Consider the following 23,072-nt stretch of genomic DNA (forward strand, 5'->3'; position numbering starts at 1 on the left):
TATGCGAGTAGTTTAAAAAACCTATTTCTTTTCAAATTCACTCGTTTGATTTTCGCGTTGCTGTTCTATTGTTAGTCAACTGAAGCTATAATTAATTGAAAGGCTTGTTACATAACCTTTACATCAAACTCGCATACACATGCTTGTAGTGAAATTAGCCTAAATCACAAACAGCATTAAGACACACACAAATATATATATATTTTTTTTTTCCCTGAGAAATCTTATGTAGGAGAATTTTACAGTAGGCGGAGGTATGCACTCCCGGAGTGGCTTTCTATTTTAAATATGGGTTTGTCTTCAACATCATGATTCTGTACTCGAGCCGTTTTCAGATTTTAAAAACAATTATTTTTAGAAGGAGATAGGTAAATACGTATTTTTTAGCATCGACATCCATTAGACAGTACACCACGATCAAACACCCATAATTGGCGGGAAATCGTTATCAATAACTAATATTATTATCTAACTAATCTTAATTAGTAAACAGTACCGAAAATATGAGCCAACTGTATCTGTAACTGTATACCATCGAGTAAAAATTCTATAAGTAACTGACGATTTACCTAATTTTTCCCTTATGTAGATTAATATGATCCTAGACTTACTTTTAGCTACCTTCCTATCAATCATTTTCTGTATCAATGTAAGTATAACTATGTGATTCAAGATCATTAGGAACCTGTGAAGCTGTTGAGTGTCTCCAATGACCATATACTTCTGTAGTAGGTACACGAGGTAATGAACGATCTTGTACTGTATGTCCTAAAATAACTCCTTCTCTTGTCTCATAATATACTTCAGGTTGAGTTACTTCTTTTCCTAAAGAATCAACTATTATAGTGTTATCATTACCACACAAACAATAATGATATACGGGAACCAGAACAACAAGTACAATAATGATAACAACACCAGCAGCGATGATAATAACAACATCTAATGATAAACTTATTCCTTTCTGGGAATTGTTTAAGTTTGTATTACTCGATGGTTTGTACGAATTATCTGAGTTAATGATAGAATTTGAAACTGTTAATACTACAGACGATGATACCTGTCCAATTTCATTAGTAGCAGTACATGTTATAGTTGTTCCACTTTGTTTTATTGAAGGTCGTAACAGTTTTAATGTTTGTCCAGTTTTGTCTACAAAAATATCTTCATCTTTTATTAGAGGCACTAATGTCCAACGATATTGTGAGACCGGTGGATTAGCAAAGGTTTGGCAGAATAGAATCGTCTCTCGTCCAGGTAACACTGGATTAGTGTGTTGTATCTTTATATCAGGTTTATATTGTATATTCAGAGGTTTCATTGAACATAATTTGTGATAACTTGAATCAAATGATGAATGCTGGTGACATTCGTATACTGCTCCATTATCATCTTTCGTCGTGTTTTTTGTAAGTTGAACTGTTACTAAGTTTCCTTTCTCTGTCATTGGTATTCCAGAGTTTATACTTTTAGAATTACGTGTAAATTGTAAAGTTACAGGAGGGGTAACCTTTTCAGAAACACACGACATTGACATTGTAGAACCTAACAGAGTGTCAGGTTTTGATTGATGACAAAGGGGATATTCTGGAGAAGGTAAAGAACGAACAATTAATTCCGCTTTACGAGAACGTTTCAATATTCCTCCATACGCTAATGATATAACAACACATTGATAGAAACCGGTATCACTTTTCAATGTATTGTCAATAATCAATGTTGTAAAATTTCCGATTGATACTTCATTTTGGCCTTCAGATATTCTAGATTCTTCTTCATTTAACATCATCAGATTTTCATCTTTATACCATGTAAGCTTCTCATTCATTAACCCACTAACAATGCAAGAAAAAGAATGATCTTCTCCAATATCAACATATCCGTTTATGGGTTCATCTATAAACGTAATAGGTCCGTCACAAATTACACAACCCGTTGTCATAATCAATGTAAGAATCACTGTTGACAAAGTGCTCATTTTACTGATATCATTTCTTACGAACAGGTACAGAATCATGCAGAGGGTTGCGAATCTATTATATCAGTACCAGCATGAAAATCCTGTAATCTATCGGTTATGACGTTGTTCCAGTATATTAGAAAGTTGTGTTTCTCGTTTTCCTAAAAAAACTTTACAACACACCATTTTCAAAATGAATCTAAAGGAGTCATTTATATAATGATTTTTTTCTATAGGAAGCTAATAATAATTTTAAATATTTTATTGAATTAATCGGAATACTACTATTTTTGCATTATAGCGATTGAATACAATTATTGTAAATGTTAAATAAAGTCATCAATTCTTATTAGAAGCAATGTTATTAACAATGGTTGGTGTATAAGGTTGTTTATGTAAAGTATGTCTCAACTGAAACATAATAAAACAATAGAAATTACTAAACTAATTTCAGCAGATATCTGTTGATAATTACAAAAGAAATAGAAATGATCCTAGATTTCTAGGTACCTTGACATCAATCATTTTCAGTGTCAATGTAAATATAACTATGTGATTCAAGATGTGAAGCTGTTGAGTGTCTCCAATGACCATATACTTCTGTAGTAGGTACACGAGGTAATGAACGATCTTTTTACTGTATGTCTTAAAATAACTGCATCTCTTGTTTCATAATACACTTCAGGTTGAGTTACTTCTTTTCTTAAAGAATCATTGTATGTATCTTCACTACTGTATTATAGGAATATTCAGTAATATAAGATATCACGTGTATCACATGTGGTGCTTGTATCATGTAAGATTACATTGGTTAGGTGTTAGGTTATTGTCTATACTATAGGCAATATACGTGACACACTTGTGAAGTTGTATTGCCGAATATTCCTACGATATAGGAGAAATCTAGACACAATACCAAGAATCGGATTATAATTCTAAAACTGTCGATCACTAATTAACAGACGTAGCCTTAATTGCTTGATGTACTTCTTTTTTATCGTTTGAAATGTAATATATGTTTTCCTATTGGAAGTTGTGTTTAATTGCTATCAATTAAAATGTTCATTCAATAGAAGGTGTAATAGGAATTATGATACTTGAAAGAACAAGCATGACAATAAGAAAAACATTTAAAACATATACTTAAAAATGAATGATACCTTCAAAGTAATACCTATAAAATGTCGATACCAAGAACAATATAAAGTAAATAATTTAATAATTTATTTAGCAAACTGTAATAATCGAAACCAGTGTTGTTGCTCTTATAGATGCTTTGATATCAATCATTTTCAGTGTCAATATAAGTATAACTATGTGATTCAAGATCATTAGGAACCTGTGAAGCTGTTGAGTGTCTCCAATGACCATATACTTCTGTAGTAGGTACACGAGGTAAGGAACGATCTTGTACTGTATGTCTTAAAATAACTCCTTCTCTTGTCTCATAATATACTTCCGGTTGAGTTACTTCTTTTCCTAAAGAATCAACTATTATAGTGTTATCATTACCACACAAACAATAATGATATACGGGAACCAGAACAACAAGTACAATAATGATAACAACACCAGAAGCGATTACTATGATAACATCCAATGATAATTTTTTTCCAGTCATGTTATTACCTGAATTTTGATTTCGTAGTTTGCCATTTTGCTCATTACTTTTTTAAATAGTCGGAGATTCAACTAATATCGTAACGGTTGATGATGATTTACCGATTTTATTTATAGCAGTACATGTAATATTTGTTCCATTGTGCACTATCGAAGGTTTGATTATTTTTAGTACCTGTCCAGTTTCATCAATACTGTAGTCACTTTTTGCAAAGTTTGGTTCAATTTTCCAATTATAAGTCCCAACAGGTGGGTTAGACGATAAAATCGTCTCCCTTTCTGGTATAAAAGGATTGGTGTATTGAAGCTGTATTTCTGGTTTATATTGAACATCTAACGGGCCAATAGAACACGTAGATTCTGATTCGGGAGCTAGTGGTGAATTTTTTTTTTATCAATTAGTACGGTTAGAAGTGTTGCCAAACTCTTTCGTAACAGTATTGGATAGTCAGTACATGTACTGAGTATATTCAGTGAAATTACTGTACTTCGGAGTATTGAAAAACATCCGACAAATACATTGTTTTATTTGTTAAAATAATATTTTTTAATCATTACTATGATTAGAAAAAACAATTGTTGCATTTTAATCATTCTACAGAAAGTCGGATTATTATTATCATTATTATGATTAAATCCAATGACCCGTAACCTACTTCGTTTGTGGCAACACAGGTTATATTAGTACCAGTTTGCTTGATCTTTGGATTTAATAGTTTTAAATTTTTTCAATTCCATCATCAACACAGGGTAACCAATTATTTTTTCCTTTTTAACGGTTTCATCTAAAGGCTCTGTTGTAAATATTCCTTTACAATTTTCCAAATGCGACAATAATATAATTCAAAGAATTAAAATGGAACTCATTCTTAAAACTACTTGAAAAGTAATGACGATTGCCTGCAAAACCGTATGTCATTATTGTTTGATACATAATACATACCTGCATAATAACTTATACACATTGTTAACTATTCATGACATGGCTCAACAAACTGACAAATATGATTACAAAGAAAAGGATTAGCATTAATTCGTTACCACAATTAGATGAAAACGTGTTATCAAAGCATACTATGGTCCTCGACATCAGAGATATCTACACGGAGGATAATTAAATCCAATTTGAATATTGCATTAAAGTAATTAACAATATCAAATTAATAGCACATTTATTAATACATACTAAAGTTTTCTTTAGAATGATGCTTAAATGTGATTTTTTTTCATCTACCGTATCAATTGAAGAAAATTTGATCTTAGATCGGGCCATAAACCTCGATATCAATCATTTTCAGTGTCAATATAAGTATAACTATGTGATTCAAGATCATTAGGAACCTGTGAAGCTGTTGAGTGTCTCCAATGACCATATACTTCTGTAGTAGGTACACGAGGTAATGAACGATCTTGTACTGTATGTCTTAAAATAACTCCTTCTCTTGTCTCATAATATACTTCAGGTTGAGTTACTTCTTTTCCTAAAGAATCAACTATTGTAGTGTTATCATTACGACACAAACAATAATGATATACGGGAACCAGAACAATAAGTACAATAATAATAACAACACCAGCTGCGATGATAATAACAACATCTAATGATAAACTTATTTCTTTCTCAGGATTGTTTAAGTTTGTATTACTCGATGGTTTGTACGAATTATCTGAGTTAATGATAGAATTTGAAACTGTTAATACTACAGACGATGATACCTGTCCAATTTCATTAGTAGCAGTACATGTTATATTTGTTCCACTATGTTTTATTGAAGGTCGTAACAGTTTTAATGTTTGTCCAGTTTTGTCAGCAAAAATATCTTCATCTTTTATTGGAGGCACGAATTTCCAATGGTATTGTGAGACCGGTGGATTAGCAAAAGTTTGGCAGAATAGAATCGTCTCTCGTCCAGGTAACACTGGATTGGTGTGTTGTATCTTTATCTCAGGTTTATATTGTATATTCAGAGGTTTCATTGAACATGATTTGTGATAATTTGAATCAAATGATGAATGCTGGTGACATTCGTATACTGCTCCGTTGTCTCTTTTCGTTGCGTTTATTGTAAGTTGAACTGTCACCAAGTTCCCTGTCCCTGGTGTTGGCATTCCAGAATTTATATTTTGAGAATTACGCGTAATTTTTAAAGTTACAGGTGGGGTAACTTTCTCTGAAACACATGACATTGAAATTACAGATCCTAAAAGAATGTCAGATTTTGATTGATAACAAAGTGGATACTTTGAAGAAGGTAAAGAACGCACAATTAATTCCGCGTTACGTGATGTTTTCAATACCCTTCCAGATTCCATCGATATAACAACGCATTGATAAAAACCTGCATCACTTCGCAATGTATTGTCAATAACCAATGTTGTCAAATTTCCAGTTGATATTTCACTATTACCTTTAGATATCCGTGATTCTTCTTCATTATTGAAAAGTATTCGATTACCATCTTTAACCCAAGTAAGCTGTTCAGTCAATAAGCCACTAACAACACATGACAAAGAATGGTCTTTTCCAAGATCAACTTGTCCGTTCGAAGGTTCATCTATAAACTGAAAAAACGCGTCACAAACAACCAAAAAATATGTAAGCGCAAGACTCAATGGTAACACCATATCAATCTATTTTATTATTTACTTCCAGATAAATGGTACGGTAGACAAATATAGTTTTATTTTTTATATCAGTACCAGTAACAGGAATATTGTCAGTAGCCTACCGTTATGACGCTGTGCCAATATATAACAAAGTTGTGTTTCTCGTTTACATTTCAATTCTGTTTTTCATAGTCAGATCTGACAAAGTATCTCGAATCTATGACATTCGTATATACAGTAGCTCAATTTTCATATTTGTTTGCGTTCAATTTAAATTGAACTTCTACTAAGTTTCTGTCTCTGCAGTTGATATTCCAGAGTTTACATTTTGATAATTACTAGTAAATTGTAAAATTACATGGAGGGGGAGGTGGTAACGTTTTCAGAAACATTTTGTAGAACCTAAGATAATGTTACCTTTTGATTGACGACCAATGAAGGTAGTGAACACACCAGTAATTCCGTTTTACGTGAACTTTACAATACTCTTCCAGATTCCAATGACATAAGAGCGCATTGATAAATATGCATCTATAGTAACAAAGGTAGTTAAATTTCCGAATGAATTTCTGTGGATTACAGACATTTGTCATTCTTCTTCATTGATATATATCTGTCCACCATTTTCAAACCATGTAAGATTTTTATTCTTGAATCCACTAACAATACAACAAAAAAGAATGATTCTCTTTCATATATAAACTAATAGCTTCAACACAAGAAGGTAAGAATTACTGTTAACAAATAATATTGTCATTTTACTGTACCGTTTTCTTAAGAACAGGTAAATAACCATGCAGAAGATTGAGAAGCTATTATATTAACTAAAAGTATTACTATTTTTACATTGTGGCTGTTGAATTAAAATATAATAAGTAGGCCCTAAGGTATTTAAAGATAACAATCTATGACGTATGTTTATTAACAATGATTGCAATGGTTTTTAAAAGTATGTACCAACAGAAAACATAACTACACAAAGGAGATACTAAGCTAATATTCATCAGATATCTGCTGTTTATTGAAAATAGAAATGATTGCTAGGCGCCTTGGTATATCAATATTTATCAATATAAGTAAAACTATGTAATTCAAGATCATTAGGAACCTGTGAAGCTGTTGAGTGTCTTCAATGACCATATACTTCTGTAGTAGATACACGAGGTAAATGTTGTGATTTTAGGTTTTGTGATCGGTGGGAATGCCTATGCGAGTTTCGTCTTTTGGATTGAATACTCGTAGAATATTACTATATTACTATACTATATTACTATAAGCCCTATCCTGATCACTATCTTTGTCAGTTGTACTACTCTCATAATTACTAGAGCTGTAGTCCATGAGACTAGAGCTTCTAAAAGAGTTACTGAAACAATCCTCGGTCAGTAATCTGCGAAGCTTAGACATAGATCTAGTTTTACAACCTTTAGTACAATGGTGACCCTGTACATTGAAACTAGAGTCTAAAACTTAGTAGTTATAATTCACTAAACTTTATTCACAACATCGTAAATAAAAACTTTGTATCATTGTGGTTTTCTATTGGACATAGTAGTCCTTACAGTATCTTATTCTAATAATATAATAATTAATAGAAATTATTTTATATTTCTGTTTTAGTTATAAAGATCATTAGATAAATTGCTGGTCTTTTATTATATTATTTTTTATTACTGTTATGTATATGTTAAGTGGGGATGTGGATAGAGGTGCTTGTCACCTGTTCATCCCTTTCTTTTCGCTGCTTTTTTTGTCTTGTGTTTTTGTATGCAGTGATAAAGTTTAATAAATATATAAATAAAAAAATAATAAATAAATAATGCTTTTATACAGTTGTATTAAAGCATTACATTGATTAGCAGTTTGTCAAGATCTCGTACAACAGTTGATAAATGATTTGTCTGTTTAAAGATGTATTGTCCCTTGAAACACAAAAAAATGAAGATTGAATGAATGAATATTCTAAATTTAAATTGGCCATATCAAAGTAATATTAAAGTTATTCACTTTAAGTTGAAAATTCGAGCCAAAAACAAAAATTTTACGTAATTAACAGCTAAATTAATTTGATTACGTTTCGTCTGGAAAATCGTCGCGAGCGAAAGTAAACAAAGATTTCAAACCATGAGTATACATTATGCATGATGCTAATTAGGATTGTTTACAACTCGTCATGGTTGAGAAGGTGTTTTCACACAGATCGCGAGGAAGTTTTATGATTATGCATACAGAGTAGCCAAATAAGCGCGTTGCATTATGAGATATGTTTTGATCGAAAACTTTGACTGGAAGTCAAAGTTATTTTTTGGACCAAAAAACGTCTGTATTTTTTGACTAATTTTTGGTGAAAGTTAATAACTATTATGATACTTCAAAATGACCGACTTTTTTTTCGAAATCTTTTTTTTTTTTTTTTTGGAATTTGACAAAGGGACAATACATCTTTAAGTCAATGCAACACATTTCAGTTCACGACGATGATGATAATAATAATGAAGATAATAATGATGATAATAATAATAGTATATGATAAGTAGTTTTGTTACAATACCTCAATTTCAATATAAATTAATAAACATAAATAATAACCAAAATGTATTGATTGATTTCATATATACATATATATGTAACTATCTTGTTATCAATCATTCTCTGTGTCAATGTAAGTATAACTATGCGATTCAAGATCATTAGGAACCTGTGAAGCTGTTGAGTGTCTCCAATGACCATATACTTCTGTAGTAGGTACACGAGGTAATGAACGATCTTGTACTGTATGTCTTAAAATAACTCCTTCTCTTGTCTCATAATATACTTCAGGTTGAGTTACTTCTTTTCCTAAAGAATCAACTATTATAGTGTTATCATTACGACACAAACAATAATGATATACGGGAACCAGAACAACAAGTACAATAATGATAACAACACCAGCAACGATGATAATAACAACATCTAATGATAAACTTATTTCTTTTTTAGAATTGTTTAAGTTTGTACTCGATGGTTCGTACGAATTATCTGAGTTAATGACGCTATTTGAAACTGTTAATACTACAGACGATGATAATTGTCCAATTTCATTAGTAGCAGTACATGTTATATTTGTTCCACTTTGTTCTATTGAAGGTCGTAAAAGTTTTAATGTTTGTCCAGTTTTGTCAGCAAAAATATCTTCATCTTTTATTGGAGGCACTAATGTCCAATGGTATTGTGAGACCGATGGATTAGCAAAAGTTTGGCAGAATAGAATCGTCTCTCGTCCAGGTAACACTGGATTTGTGTGTTGTATTTTTATCTCAGGTTTATATTGTATATTCAGAGGTTTCATTGAACATGATTTGCGATAACTTGAATCAAATGATGAATACTGGTGACATTTGTAAACAGCTCCATTGTCATCTTTCGTCGCGTTTAATTTAAGTCGAAATTTTACCAAGTTGTTAATTTCTTGTTTTATCGTTCCAGCGTTTAAATTTTGAGAATTACGTATGAATTGTAAAGTTACAGGTGGGTTAACTTTCTCAGAAACACATGACATTGATATAGTAGATCCCAAGAGAATGTCAGCTGTAGGTTGATGACAAATGGGATACTGTGGAGAAGGAAAAGAACGCACAATTAATTCCGCTTTACGCGACTTTTTCAAAATTATTCCAGATTCCAATGATATAACAACACATTGGTATAAACCGGTATCACTTCGTAAAGCATTTAAAACAGCCAATGTTGTAATATTTCCAAATGATATTTCATTGTTGGTTTTAGAAATGTGTAATTTAACGTCTTCGTCCTCAAAAAGTAATTGTACGCCATTTTTATGCCATGTAAGTTCTTCATTAATTAACCCGCTAACAACACATGTCAAAGAGTGGTCCTTTCCAATATCAACATATCCATTTAAAGGTTCATCTATAAATTTAATAAAATCACCACGGACCACAATAAACGTTATCACAAACAACTTAATACTCAATAAAAAAAACATTGTCAATGTAGTTTACCTTTTTCATACATACAGATACACTATCAGATTTAAAATGAGAAATCCAACTATTATATCAGTGCTTTTACAGTACCGATTAAGACATTGTATCAATATATTAAAAGTTATGTTTCTCGTTTTCTAAATTTCTTTAAAATACCATTTTGAATTTTTGAAACTATAAAACATATATCTAATGTCGTTCATAAAGTTGTTACTTTCGGATGGAAGTTAATAATAACTATTTTTATAATAATAATTTATTAAAATATTAGACACTTATAAATAAACGCTATATTTTGGGCAAATATTGTATGAGGTTAAACAATCTTTATTCCCTGTTGACCGTAGATTATGATGTTGGTTTGTAAATAGTTAATCAGCTAAAACATAGGAAATTATTAAAATATTCTTAAGATTATAGTAATAATTTTCCCGTCACATATCCGAGTCATGTTGCGTTCAGGTTTAAGCATATTTTTTTATTCGCTTCAAATGAATCATTCATGGTTTCGACATACGATATTGATATTTAGACCCACCATATCGGCATTTATTACACTCAAGTGGCATGGATAGGTTTTTGTACAAATTCACTCACATTTTAAAACTGCACTTGCCTAAAAGTTGGGAGAATTTAAATCAACACTGAAAGATTAGAAGTATATTATAAGTCAGAGCGTTTCGGAATATCTAAAGAATATCAAGCCGTTTATTCATTCTGACGATTTGAGTACAACCAATTTTTGGTAACCTGGTTGAATAACAACTGCCAAACTGACAATTCTTTTACATTACATGTATTGATGTTTGTGTATTTATTTGTAAAAATCTCACTGTAAAATATCGTTTGTATCTATCTCTTTATGAATCACTGTTTATTGAATTAATAAATACAAATAAAAAAACACATTATTCATTTGGTTAATAATAATTATAGCAAAATATAAATTATATCAGCTGAAACAAAGTTGATATCATAGGTACAGTACTACTCAATCATTTTCTGTATCAATGTAAGTATAACTATGCGATTCAAGGTCGTTAGGAACCTGTGAAGCTGTTGAATGTCTCCAATGGCCATATACTTCTGTAGTAGGTACACGAGGTAATGAACGATCTTGTACTGTATGTCTTAAAATAACTCCTTCTCTTGTCTCATAATACACTTCAGGTTGAGTTACTTTTTTCCCTAAAGAATCAACTATTATAGTGTTATCATTACCACACAAACAATAATGATATACGGGAACCAGAACAACAAGTACAATAATGATAACAACACCAGCAGCGATTACTATGATAACATCCAATGATACTTTTTTTCCAGTCATGTTATTGCCTGAATTTTGATTTCGTAGTTTGCCATTTTGCTCATTACTTTTTAAAATATTCGGAGATTCAACTAATATCGTAACGGTTGATGATGATTTACCGATTTTATTTACAGCGGTACATGTAATATTTGTTCCGTTGTGCACTATCGAAGGTTTGATTAGTTTTAGTACCTGTCCAGTTTCATCAATACTATAGTCACTTTTTGCAAAGTTTGGTTCAATTTTCCAATTATAAGTCCCAACAGGTGGGTTAGACGATGTCTGACAAAATAAAATTGTCTCCCTTTCTGGTATAACAGGATTGGTGTATTGAAGCTGTATTTCTGGTTTATATTGAACATCTAACGGGCCAATAGAACACGTAGATTCTGATTCGGGAGCTAGTGGTGAAGTCTGATGACATGTGAAAATAGCTCGATTATCTTCTTTTCTTGTTTTTAATAGCATTTGTAACTTTTCATTTTCTACAAACGAGACACCATTTTTAACTATATTCATATTACGAGAAATTGTTAAATTTACAGGAGGTTCAACACGTTCTGAAATACAAGAAATTGTTATAACTGATCCAATGGCAATGTTATCTTCATGTCCAGAACACAGTGGATATATTGATGACGGTTGCGATAACACTGTAAGTGTAGCCTCCAATGAACGTTCCTCTATTGAATTTGTTTCAGTTGATATAACGACACATTGATAACGTCCCCTGTCAGATTTTAAAAGGTTATTTAAAGTCAAAGTTGTTAATTTTCCAATCTTGATGATGTTGCTATATCCAATTGTTATTCTATTATCATCTTCCTGAGTTCGTATTAGTACTCCATCTTTTAACCAAGCCAAATTTTGTTGATTATCCATACCATTAACTATACAGGAAAAAGTGTGATCCTTTCCAAGATCCACGCGAGCGTCAGAAGGCTGATCTTTAAATTCAATTGTAGCCTTACAATGGTGTAAACAAAACATTGCAAAATTATTTACTAAGAGAAAAAATAAAACGTTTCTTTCCATTTTGAAATGTTCAATAGTTCAACTATAATAGATTTGCTCATTGCTCACCTATGTAAGAGGTAATAAATAGCGTATGCCCTGCATTTTATAAAGTACTGGTATTCAGAAAGGACACAGCAATACAACAAATTGTTACACGTACTTAAGTGTCTTTGAAATGAAATAATACTTAAATTTGTTAGTTTGAAATATTGTAACTACTGTGTGGAAAACAACATTCAAATGTTTATTTTATTCAGTTCAAAATAAACATTACTTTTACCTTATTCGAAGGTTCTTTTATATTTTTTATAGGCTACATGGTTATTATGAAAAACATCAAAAAAGGCTATAATTACACACATGTTTCCCTATTCATTTCCATGTAATTTTTAAAAAAACATACAATGCGTTTTTAATCGTAAAGAAAAAGAAAAATTGTAAAGAATTAGATTTAAGTTCCAAATAATATTACATAAATATGTTTTCAGAGTCTTCGAAAGTGAGAGGTTGACCCATTCATTTTTTGCGTAATCTATATATAAATTATGGTTAATTCTGACATAGGCAAGCACAATGGAAAAACTTCTCAGATGTACCGCGAAACGTAGATTTGATAACATTAGTTTTCAGTTCGACGCTATTGTTCCATATTTCTATCATAGGAAGATATTATAAAGAGTTTTTTAACAAAATTTATGATTTCAACAGTAGATTTTCGGCTCAATTTCAATTCTTCGCGGTCAAAGTAATTTTAGGGTTTACGATGAGTTCACCTTGCAACAACCTGGTTTCAACTATTTTCTCTCTTTTATACACAAGGGAGCAGTTAAAGTAATAGATTTGACCCTAAAGGTGACTGGAAACAGGCACTTTCCATCAATCAATACAGTGTCCCTTTGGAAGACAGCAGAAAAAAACAGATAGTAGGACTTGGGCTTAATTTGGCCATTAGTCATAGCCATTTAAGTTTTTTGTTTATATTAGGAACGGGCCGCGCGTATGAAGGTACAGTAGTTAAAAAATAAAAATTATACTGCAAATTAATAAAGATCAAATTAAATATACGCCATAAAGAATCGGAATATATTGTGGGGAATAGTATTATAAAATTACATAGGGAGATTTGATGATAAGACATTTTGTTTAAAATCGAGTGAAATCCCGATAGCTGAGTTTTATTAAGTAAACTGGCAGGAATAACTGTAGGCTATCTGTGTCCCATTAGAACCGAGATGTCTGCCCATGTTGCAAGCCGTAATGTCTTCATTCTTGGGCCGAAACGACCCACTCTGTCACGGCAGTTAGTTTCAAAAGATGTTTAAATTAAATAATGTATTAATAATTATTATGATTAAGAATCATCTGCTTATTTCATGCACTTTAAGATTTCTTGTAGCTTGGGGATCCCCAGAAACTTCAACGTGAAAGGGCGAAAGAAACAACATACACTGTACACATGCGTTTTAGATTTTCAATAAGTTACCTCCGCCAAAGAGGTATGTAATCGATCGTTTACCTCCGCCAAGGTGGGTATAGGTAATCGATCGCGTTTGTTTGTTTGTTAGCAGAATTACTCAAAAAGTAATTACAAGATCTTTACCAAAATGAAAATACTGATAATTATATGGTCAAGAATTTTGGAGGCTACGGTCCCAATTGACCACTTTTTAGTATTATTTTCAGACCTGCTAGTGTTAAAAGATAGGACATCATTTTCAAAAGCCGACGAGCAGTCTGAAAGTAACAATTAAACTGAAATTGCATTTTTCGAAAACTACTTGTCCAAAAAACTTTTTGTACAAGAGGCAAGAGTTATAATTTGTGATTTGTAATTTTAAAACATAAATTGATTTAAATTACAGGGTTTTTTGATACGAGTAGTTTAAATAAACTATTTCTTTTTAAATTCACCCGTTTGTTTTTGGCGTTGCTGTTCTATTTTTAGTCAACAGAATCTATTTTTAGTTGAAAGGCTGGTCACCAAATTCGCATACATGCTTGTATTGAAATTAGCCTAAATCACACACAGCATTCAGACACACACAAACTTCCAATTTGTTTTGAGTGAATCCCAAATCCGTCTATACAGTTTGGTAAGATAGATTTAATGAAAAGTAATAAATCGTTTAAATGGGAAATCTTTTAATTTAATATTGTAACAATTTTTCTGCTAGCATAGCTCACAACGGCTAAAGTCCTATAATATAGTTTGATAAAATTCCTCTGTCTCGAACCTCGTTGAGTCGAGCGTCATAGACCACAGATCGTAAGATGAGTTACTATGTGACCCGTGGCATACATTATGATTTAGTTCGTCCTCTAAGAGGGCGGATCTAAACTAAAGTTACTGACTTTTGGATCTTTGTAGGAAAATTAATAGTATAACAAAAATCCACAAATTATGGATACTGGCCAAGTAAATTTAGTAGTCAACGTCATTTGTAAAGAAACACAATCAGGTCATGTGTCTGATATATAATACATTTCAATAATGTTAGTTAATAAATAAAACGAATTATTGAAATTCTGTTTGTAGAATTCGAAAAATAATATATGCTACAAATACATTATTTGTAACACAATTATATTCATAGTGTAACAGACTACCTAATAGAAAATGTATCAAACAATAATCAAATTATTATGCCAACTTAAAAGTCTCTATATAATTTTTCCTACCGATCCTAATTTGTTCAACTTCAGTCTACAGAAACTACGAAGCGGATTTTTAATGAATCGGTACGGTTAGAAGTGTTGCCAAACACTTCTAATAGTACTTACGTAATATTATTGGATAGTCAATACATTACGTCGGAGTATTGAAAAACATCTGACAAATACATTGTTTTATTTGTTAAAATAATATTTTTTAATCATTACTATGATTAGAAAAAGCAAAAACAAACTGTTTATTTTAATCATTATCAGTGTCAATGTAAGTATAACTATGTGATTCAAGATCATTAGGAACCTGTGAAGCTGTTGAGTGTCTCCAATGACCATATACTTCTGTAGTAGGTACACGAGGTAAGGAACGATCTTGTACTGTATGTCTTAAAATAACTCCTTCTCTTGTCTCATAATATACTTCAGGTTGAGTTACTTCTTTTCCTAAAGAATCAACTATTATAGTGTTATCATTACGACACAAACAATAATGATATACGGGAACCAGAACAACAAGTACAATAATGATAACGACACCAGCAGCAATGATTATGATTACATCCAATGATAAACCAATATCGCTTTCCTTACTTTGAAATTCGTTACGATTTTCATCATATGTCGTCGATCCATGTTCAGAATCCACCTGGTTATATGACACATGCAAATTTACAGATGATGACCCGTAACCTACTTCATTTTTGGCAACACATGTTATATTAGTTCCAGTTTGCTTGATTTTTGGATTTAACAGTTTTAAAATTTGTCCAGATTCATCTATATTGTATTCATCTTCTGACAGTTGCGGATCAAATAACCAGCGGTACGAGGTTACAGGTGGATTTGAAGAGGTTTGACAAAATACAATTGTCTCACGACCTGGTAGTGCTGGACTAGCGTACTGTACAGCAGTATCTGGTTTATATAATACATTCAAAGGACCCACAGAACATAATGTGTAGTTATTTTGTACTAAAGTTGATTCTTGTTTACAAGTAAACACAATACCGTTATATTGTTTTTTAGCTGTCATGCTTAACTCTAACGATATATTTTTTCCATCTTCCACAAGTTGTGTGTTTTTATATCGAATATCTATTGGATAGATCCAATCTAACGTTACTGGAGGTACCACTTTCTCCGATAAACATAATAATTTTAAATTTGATCCAGCAATGATCGGTATTGTTTCTAAAATACAATATGGATACTGGGACGAGGGAAGTGATTTGACAACGAGAGTTGCAGTTCTTGATGAAGCAATTTTTTCATCCGTTGATGATTTTACAACTGCGCAATAATACTGACCTGCATCACTTGGGATAATTCCAGTTATTAACAGAATACTACTTGTGCCACTTTCCTTACTTTGTATAGTTATTCTTGGTTCTTCGTTCAACCTCCTTCCACTTCGAAACCATTGCAGTGATTGATCACTTTCAATTCCATTAACATCACATTGAAACCAATGGTTATTTCCCTTTTTAACGGTTTCATCTGAAGGTTGCGTTGTAAATGTTCCTTCACAATATATTTGCTCCAAACATGACGATAGAAATAAAAGATACAATGTGGATTTCATTATTGAAACAATTCCACAATACATGTTTACTGTATTAAAATGTAAAACGTACTGCCTTAAAAATCATGATTATTTAGATACGCACATTATTATTGACAGCGTCAACTATTCCTGGACTTGTTATGAAGGCTTTACAAAAATGATGTTGTGGTACGCGTTTTAGTGGGTTTTTTTTATATTTCCTTTCAATCAATCCAGCTTGTATTTGTATCTTTAGGTGTTTAACAATATATTCAATATTTTAAAATAAAGGTAAATTATTATGGATCTAAAAGCACAATATAGTAAAGCAATTTGATAAAAATGTATAATTCATCATACGATTTGAAAGAATTAAAAATAATAGCAAAGTAACTTCTCAATCGCACAGTATTATTTTGTTTTAAAGTACAATAAGATAAGCGGTTTTAAATAATATATGAACTTGCTAAAAATGGAGAAATAATGTGGTACTTTATGGATGAGCGTTTTTCCAAATTATATTTTAAATATGTTCTACTTTGTTTCCTTATTTAGGTCTACAAACCCAAATACGATTAAGTTATTTATTTTATTGTATGTGCCTTCAAGAAACGAACATTTTATTTGGCACACTAAGAAATGTTTATGTTTTAGGCCACTAGCCTAAAGAATAAAATCTTCCTTTGAGGAGATTTGAACTTGTTTGTCATTAAAAGAGATGAAGAATTTTATTTTATTTTTAGAAGAACATTTAACATTCTTGTCAATTTGGGAGCCAAAACAGTATAAATATTATTTATTGTGACTGTATGATAATTAGGACTAACTAAAACATGTATTGATTGATGATAGAAAGTTTGCTTAAATAATACTTGTTCATTACTATAATACAAATTTTAAGTAGGCTGTTAATACACGAAATGGAAAAATTATTGTATAAAATTATAAAAGCTTGTTGAAGAAGAAGCGTCTTCAGCTGGATAATAAAAGAATCCAACGTAACACTGCTTGATTGGAATTGGTAGGGAATTGAACAGCGTTGGAACTGCCACTGCATCTTTAAATAAATGCGGTTTGAGAGCTATTCGAAGAATTAAATCAACCATGGGAAACAAAATAGATATGAATATATACTTGTAGTAATTTTGCATTAGAATTCAATTCACATTATTTAAAGCACGAATACTTTTTTTAATGAACCTTATTGTATGTGAATAAACATTTTTCGTATTTTTATACAAGTGTTTATATATAATTGTTTTCCAATTTACTTTATAGCCAAATATAGTTTATATCAATCATTTTCTGTGTCAATATAAGTATAACTATGCGATTCAAGATCATTAGGAACCTGTGAAGCTGTTGAGTGTCTCCAATGACCATATACTTCTGTAGTAGGTACACGAGGTAAAGAACGATCTTGTACTGTATGTCTTAAAATAACTCCCTCTCTTGTCTCATAATATACTTCAGGTTGAGTTACTTCTTTTCCTAAAGAATCAACTATTATAGTGTTATCATTACGACACAAACAATAATGATATACGGGAACCAGAACAACAAGTACAATAATGATAACGACACCAGCAGCAATGATTATGATTACATCCAATGATAAACCATTATCGCGTTCCTTACTTTGAAATTCGTTACGATTTTCATCACCTGTCGGCGATCCATGTTCAGAATCCACCTGGTTATATGACACATGCAAATTTACAGATGATGACCTGTAACCTACTTCATTTGTGGCAACACATGTTATATTAGTTCCAGTTTGCTTGATCTTTGGATTTAATAATTTTAAAATTTGTCCAGATTCATCTATATTGTATTCATCATTTGACAGTTGCGGATCAAATAACCAGCGGTATGAGATTACAGGTGGATTTGAAGAGGTTTGACAAAATACAATTGTCTCACGACCTGGTAGTGCTGGACTAGCGTATTGTACAACAGTATCTGGTTTATATAATACATCCAAAGGACCCACAGAACAAGATGTGTAGTTATTTTGTACTAAAGTTGATTCTTGTTTACAAGTAAACACAATACCGTTATATTGTTTCTTCGCTGTCATGCTTAACTCTAACGATATATTATTTCCATCTTCCGTAAGTTGTGTGTTTTTATCTCGAATATCTATTGGATACATCCAATCTAATGTTACTGGGGGTACCACTTTCTCCGATAAACATGATAATTTTAAATTTGATCCAGCAATGGTCGGTACTGTTTCTAAAATACAATATGGATACTGGGACGAGGGAAGTGATTTGACAACGAGAGTTGCAGTTCTTGATGAAGCAATTGTTTCATACGTTGATGATTTTATAATTGCGCAATAATACTGACCTGCATCATTTGAGATAATTCCAGTAATATATAGCATGCTACTTGTTCCACTTTTCTTATTTTCAATAGTTATTCTTGATTCTTCATTCAACATTTGCCCATTTCGAAACCATTGCAGTGATTCATCACTTTCTATTATATTTACATCACAAGAAAACCAATGATTTTCTCCTTTTTTAACTTCATCATCTGAAGGTTGTAAAGTGAATGTTCTTCCACAGTATGTCTTCGAGAACAATGACAGAATTAATAGAAACAAAATGAAATTCATTTTTTAAACTATTCCAATATATTCTATTTATAAATGTAATAGGAAATATAACGGCGATTGCCTTCAAACCTAATTTATTATAATTCCGATACACCCTATTTATAAACATTGGTTATATTCATGGAATTACTATAAAGGCTCTACAAAAAGTTGTTTGTGTTACGCGTTCTAAAGTTGTTTACACTTTTCTGTAAAAGATTCCAATCTTTTTGTCAGTGTACTTTCAGGTGTTTTAGTAATTATATTTACCCTCTAGGATTATATTACAATAAAATAAAATTCTTATCAATGTTAACACATATAGTTGACTAATTAAATTAATTTTAATACTAGACATACACTTTTGCAGACATTGTAAAACGGTTCAACATTGCCAAAATAGATTAAAGTAAATCCCAGACAATTTTTGATACAAAATTGACTGGGTAACAGTCAAACTGATTCCGTTACTTTATGAGACAGACGTTAAATTTAAAATACTCTTGATAATTTGAAATTTTTCTCAACAAGAAGGATTCTGAGTTTTTTTTAAATCGAAACATTTTAAAAAGAAAAATATTTATATTGTCGTAAGTTTGCATTATATTTTTTAATGAAATAAATAATAAATTTAAATTATGAACTAAAATGATTTTTTAAGAATGTATAATTTCCTTTGATGGATATTATGTTCAATATAACCGTGTTTCTCGTCTCGTGAGCCTAATAACTTAACTTTCTATTCATAGAAAATGGATATCAATCATTTTCTGTATCAATATAAGTATAACTATGTGATTCAAGATCATTAGGAACCTGTGAAGCTGTTGAGTGTCTCCAATGACCATATACTTCTGTAGTAGGTACACGAGGTAATGAACGATCTTGTACTGTATGTCTTAAAATAACTCCCTCTCTTGTCTCATAATACACTTCAGGTTGAGTTACTTCTTTTCCTAAAGAATCAACTATTATAGTGTTATCATTACGACACAAACAATAATGATATACGGGAACCAGAACAACAAGTACAATAATGATAACGATACCAGCAGCAATGATTATGATTACATCCAGTGATAAACCAATATCGCTTTCCTTACTTTGAAATTCGTTACGATTTTCATCACCTGTCGTCGATCCATGTTCAGAATCCACCTGGTTATATGACACATGCAAATTTATAGAGGATGACCCGTAACCTACTTCATTTGTGGCAACACATGTTATATTAGTTCCAGTTTGATTGATCTTCGGATTCAATAATTTTAAAATTTGTCCAGATTCATCTATTTTGTATTCATCCTTTGACAGTTGCGGATTAAATAACCAGCGGTATGAGATTACAGGTGGATTTGAAGAGGTTTGACAAAATACGATTGTCTCACGACCTGGTAGTGCTGGACTAGCGTACTGTACAACAGTATCTGGTTTATATAATACATCCAAAGGACCCACAGAACAAGATGTGTAGTTATTTTGTACTAAAGTTGATTCTTGTTTACAAGTAAACACAATACCGTTATATCGTTTCTTAGCTGTCATGCTTAACTCTAACGATATATTTTTTCCATCTTCCATAAGTTGTGTGTTTTTATCTCGAATATCTATTGGATACATCCAATCTAACGTTACTGGAGGAACCACTTTTTCCGATAAACATGATAATTTTAAGTTGGATTCAGCAATAATAGGTGTTGTTTTTAATATACAATAAGGGTATTGAGGCGAGGGAAGTGATTTAACAACAAGAGTTGCAGTTCTTGATGAAATAATGTTTTCATCGGTTGATGACTGTACAACCGCGCAATAATACTGACCTGCATCACTTGGGATAATTCCAGTAATATATAGCATACTACTTGTCCCACTTTCGTTATTCTCAATAGTTATTCTTGGTTCTTCATTCAACCTCTTTCCATTTCGAAACCATTGCAGTGATTGATCACTTTTAATTCCATCAGCAACACAGGGAAACCAATGATTTTTTCCTTTTTTAACGGTTTCATCTAAAGGTTGTGTTGTAATTATTCCTTTACAATTTTCCAAATGCGACAATAATATAATTAAAAGAAGTAAAATAGAACTCATTCTTGAAACTATAAGAAAAGTAATGACGATTGCCTGCAAAACCGTATGTCAATTATACACATTGTTAATTATGACATTAAGATTGTGGCTCTATAGTAATTGTGTTGTGTTACGCGTTTTAGTGTTTGCAATGTTTACTCATGTCACAGCCTTCATAATTATTAGTATTTTAGTGTATTACTACTTCTTTTCAAGATATTTTTTTTTAAATTTTAAAACATGAATGTTCAAAGCAAAAGAAAAATACATTAAAAAACTTAACACATATGCAAGGAGAACAGTGACAATACACACGATTATAGAAACCCCTTAAATATATTGCCTATTAATTGACTAGCCTGGAAATTGTATATTTATAATTATATAAATCTAGTAGTGAAACTTGACAAATTGCGAATGAATTAAGCATAAAGCTGATATTGAAACTGTAATTGTTTTAAAAAAAAAAATTAATAACTATACATACATAATTACATAAATATAGGTAAAAAAATATTTTTAATAGGCTGTGAACGTAATAAAGATCTTTCTGGTAAAAAAATAATAAGTCAAATGCCTTTAGATAAGAAGAAGTTTAGATAACAACTCTGAATTAATCATTCTTGACTATACATGTTGCTCTTAAATCCAGACGTATTTCAAAATCTAAGGCATGGTTTCCACACTAGAGACTCAGCGCAATGGCGTAGACGCAACGCAAGTGTGTTGACCAAACAAAGAACAGTTCGAAAAATCAATCGCTTATAATAATAATATTTATATAATAATAATAATATTTATTCGGCAAAAGTTTATAAAGTACAATTCATCTTGCCAGGAGCAAGTAATAGGCATGAGCCCAAACAGAAAACTGCTCTTACTCCATCATTACTTATAAAATACAAAAATAACAAAACTAAGTAGCACAAATTAAGTCAAAATAAAACAAAACAAAACAAAGTTATAATAAGATACACCAATTAAAAATAAGCTGCATTGAATAAACAATATAAACAATTACAACTTAATATTTTGAGATCAAATGTTTGGTGAGTTGAGATTTAAAGTCTGAAATTGTAGCACATTGTTTAATTTCATTGGGAAGTTGCTCCCATAATCTAGGGAAAATAACAAACGATGAATTTAAAAATGTATTGGTCTTTGCCTTCCAATGTATTAACCGCCCTTCACACCTCTCACTTGATCTCACAAACTCATTAAAGGATGAGGGACAGAGGCCATGCATTATTTTAAAACCTAATGTGAGTCTATACACTTTAAATATATCTTCAATACTTAAAATATTTAGGGTCTTTAACCTATATAAATATGAAGTGTCCCAATTTCCTTCTTTTCTGTACATAATTATTCTAGTGGCCTTTCTCTGAACCCTTTCAAGTCTATACATATGAGATAATTCAGTAGGTGCCCACATACAACAACAGTAAGTCACAACAGGTAGTATTAGTGCTTTGTAAAGATTTAGCATTGCCATCCAAGACATTGCTTTACTACATCTTTAAACAAAACCAAGAAGTTTGCTTGCCTTACTACAAACATAATCTACATGAGAGTGGCATGTTAATTTACTGTTGATATATACACCAAGTAGTTTAAATTCATGGACTCTTTCCGTTGAATCGGAATTGATATCGTAAGCAAATATGATGGGATCTTTACAC

At 31.2% G+C, this 23,072-nt stretch overlaps 3 protein-coding genes across 3 annotated transcripts; all 3 read right to left on the bottom strand.

The window, feature by feature from the left end:
* Positions 1-605: 605 nt before the first annotated feature.
* Positions 606-1,942, bottom strand: LOC144834443 (peroxidasin-like). Its single transcript, XM_078689249.1, has one exon. The coding sequence runs from the start codon at positions 1,940-1,942 to the stop codon at positions 629-631; it is 1,314 nt and encodes a 437-aa protein (XP_078545375.1). The 3' UTR covers positions 606-628.
* A 9,157-nt stretch (positions 1,943-11,099) lies between these two features.
* LOC144835874 (cell adhesion molecule 1-like) lies at positions 11,100-12,503 on the bottom strand. The gene has a single exon (XM_078690993.1). It carries the CDS (start codon positions 12,476-12,478, stop codon positions 11,168-11,170), a length of 1,311 nt encoding a protein of 436 aa, XP_078547119.1. The 5' UTR covers positions 12,479-12,503; the 3' UTR covers positions 11,100-11,167.
* A 2,183-nt stretch (positions 12,504-14,686) lies between these two features.
* LOC144858086 (kin of IRRE-like protein 1) lies at positions 14,687-17,027 on the bottom strand. Its single transcript, XM_078714641.1, has one exon. It carries the CDS (start codon positions 16,776-16,778, stop codon positions 15,420-15,422), a length of 1,359 nt encoding a protein of 452 aa, XP_078570767.1. The 5' UTR covers positions 16,779-17,027; the 3' UTR covers positions 14,687-15,419.
* Between the last annotated feature and the right edge of the window lie 6,045 nt (positions 17,028-23,072).

Source organism: Antedon bifida, chromosome 2 (assembly GCF_963402885.1).
Source record: "Antedon bifida chromosome 2, ecAntBifi1.1, whole genome shotgun sequence".
NCBI lineage: Eukaryota > Metazoa > Echinodermata > Crinoidea > Comatulida > Antedonidae > Antedon > Antedon bifida.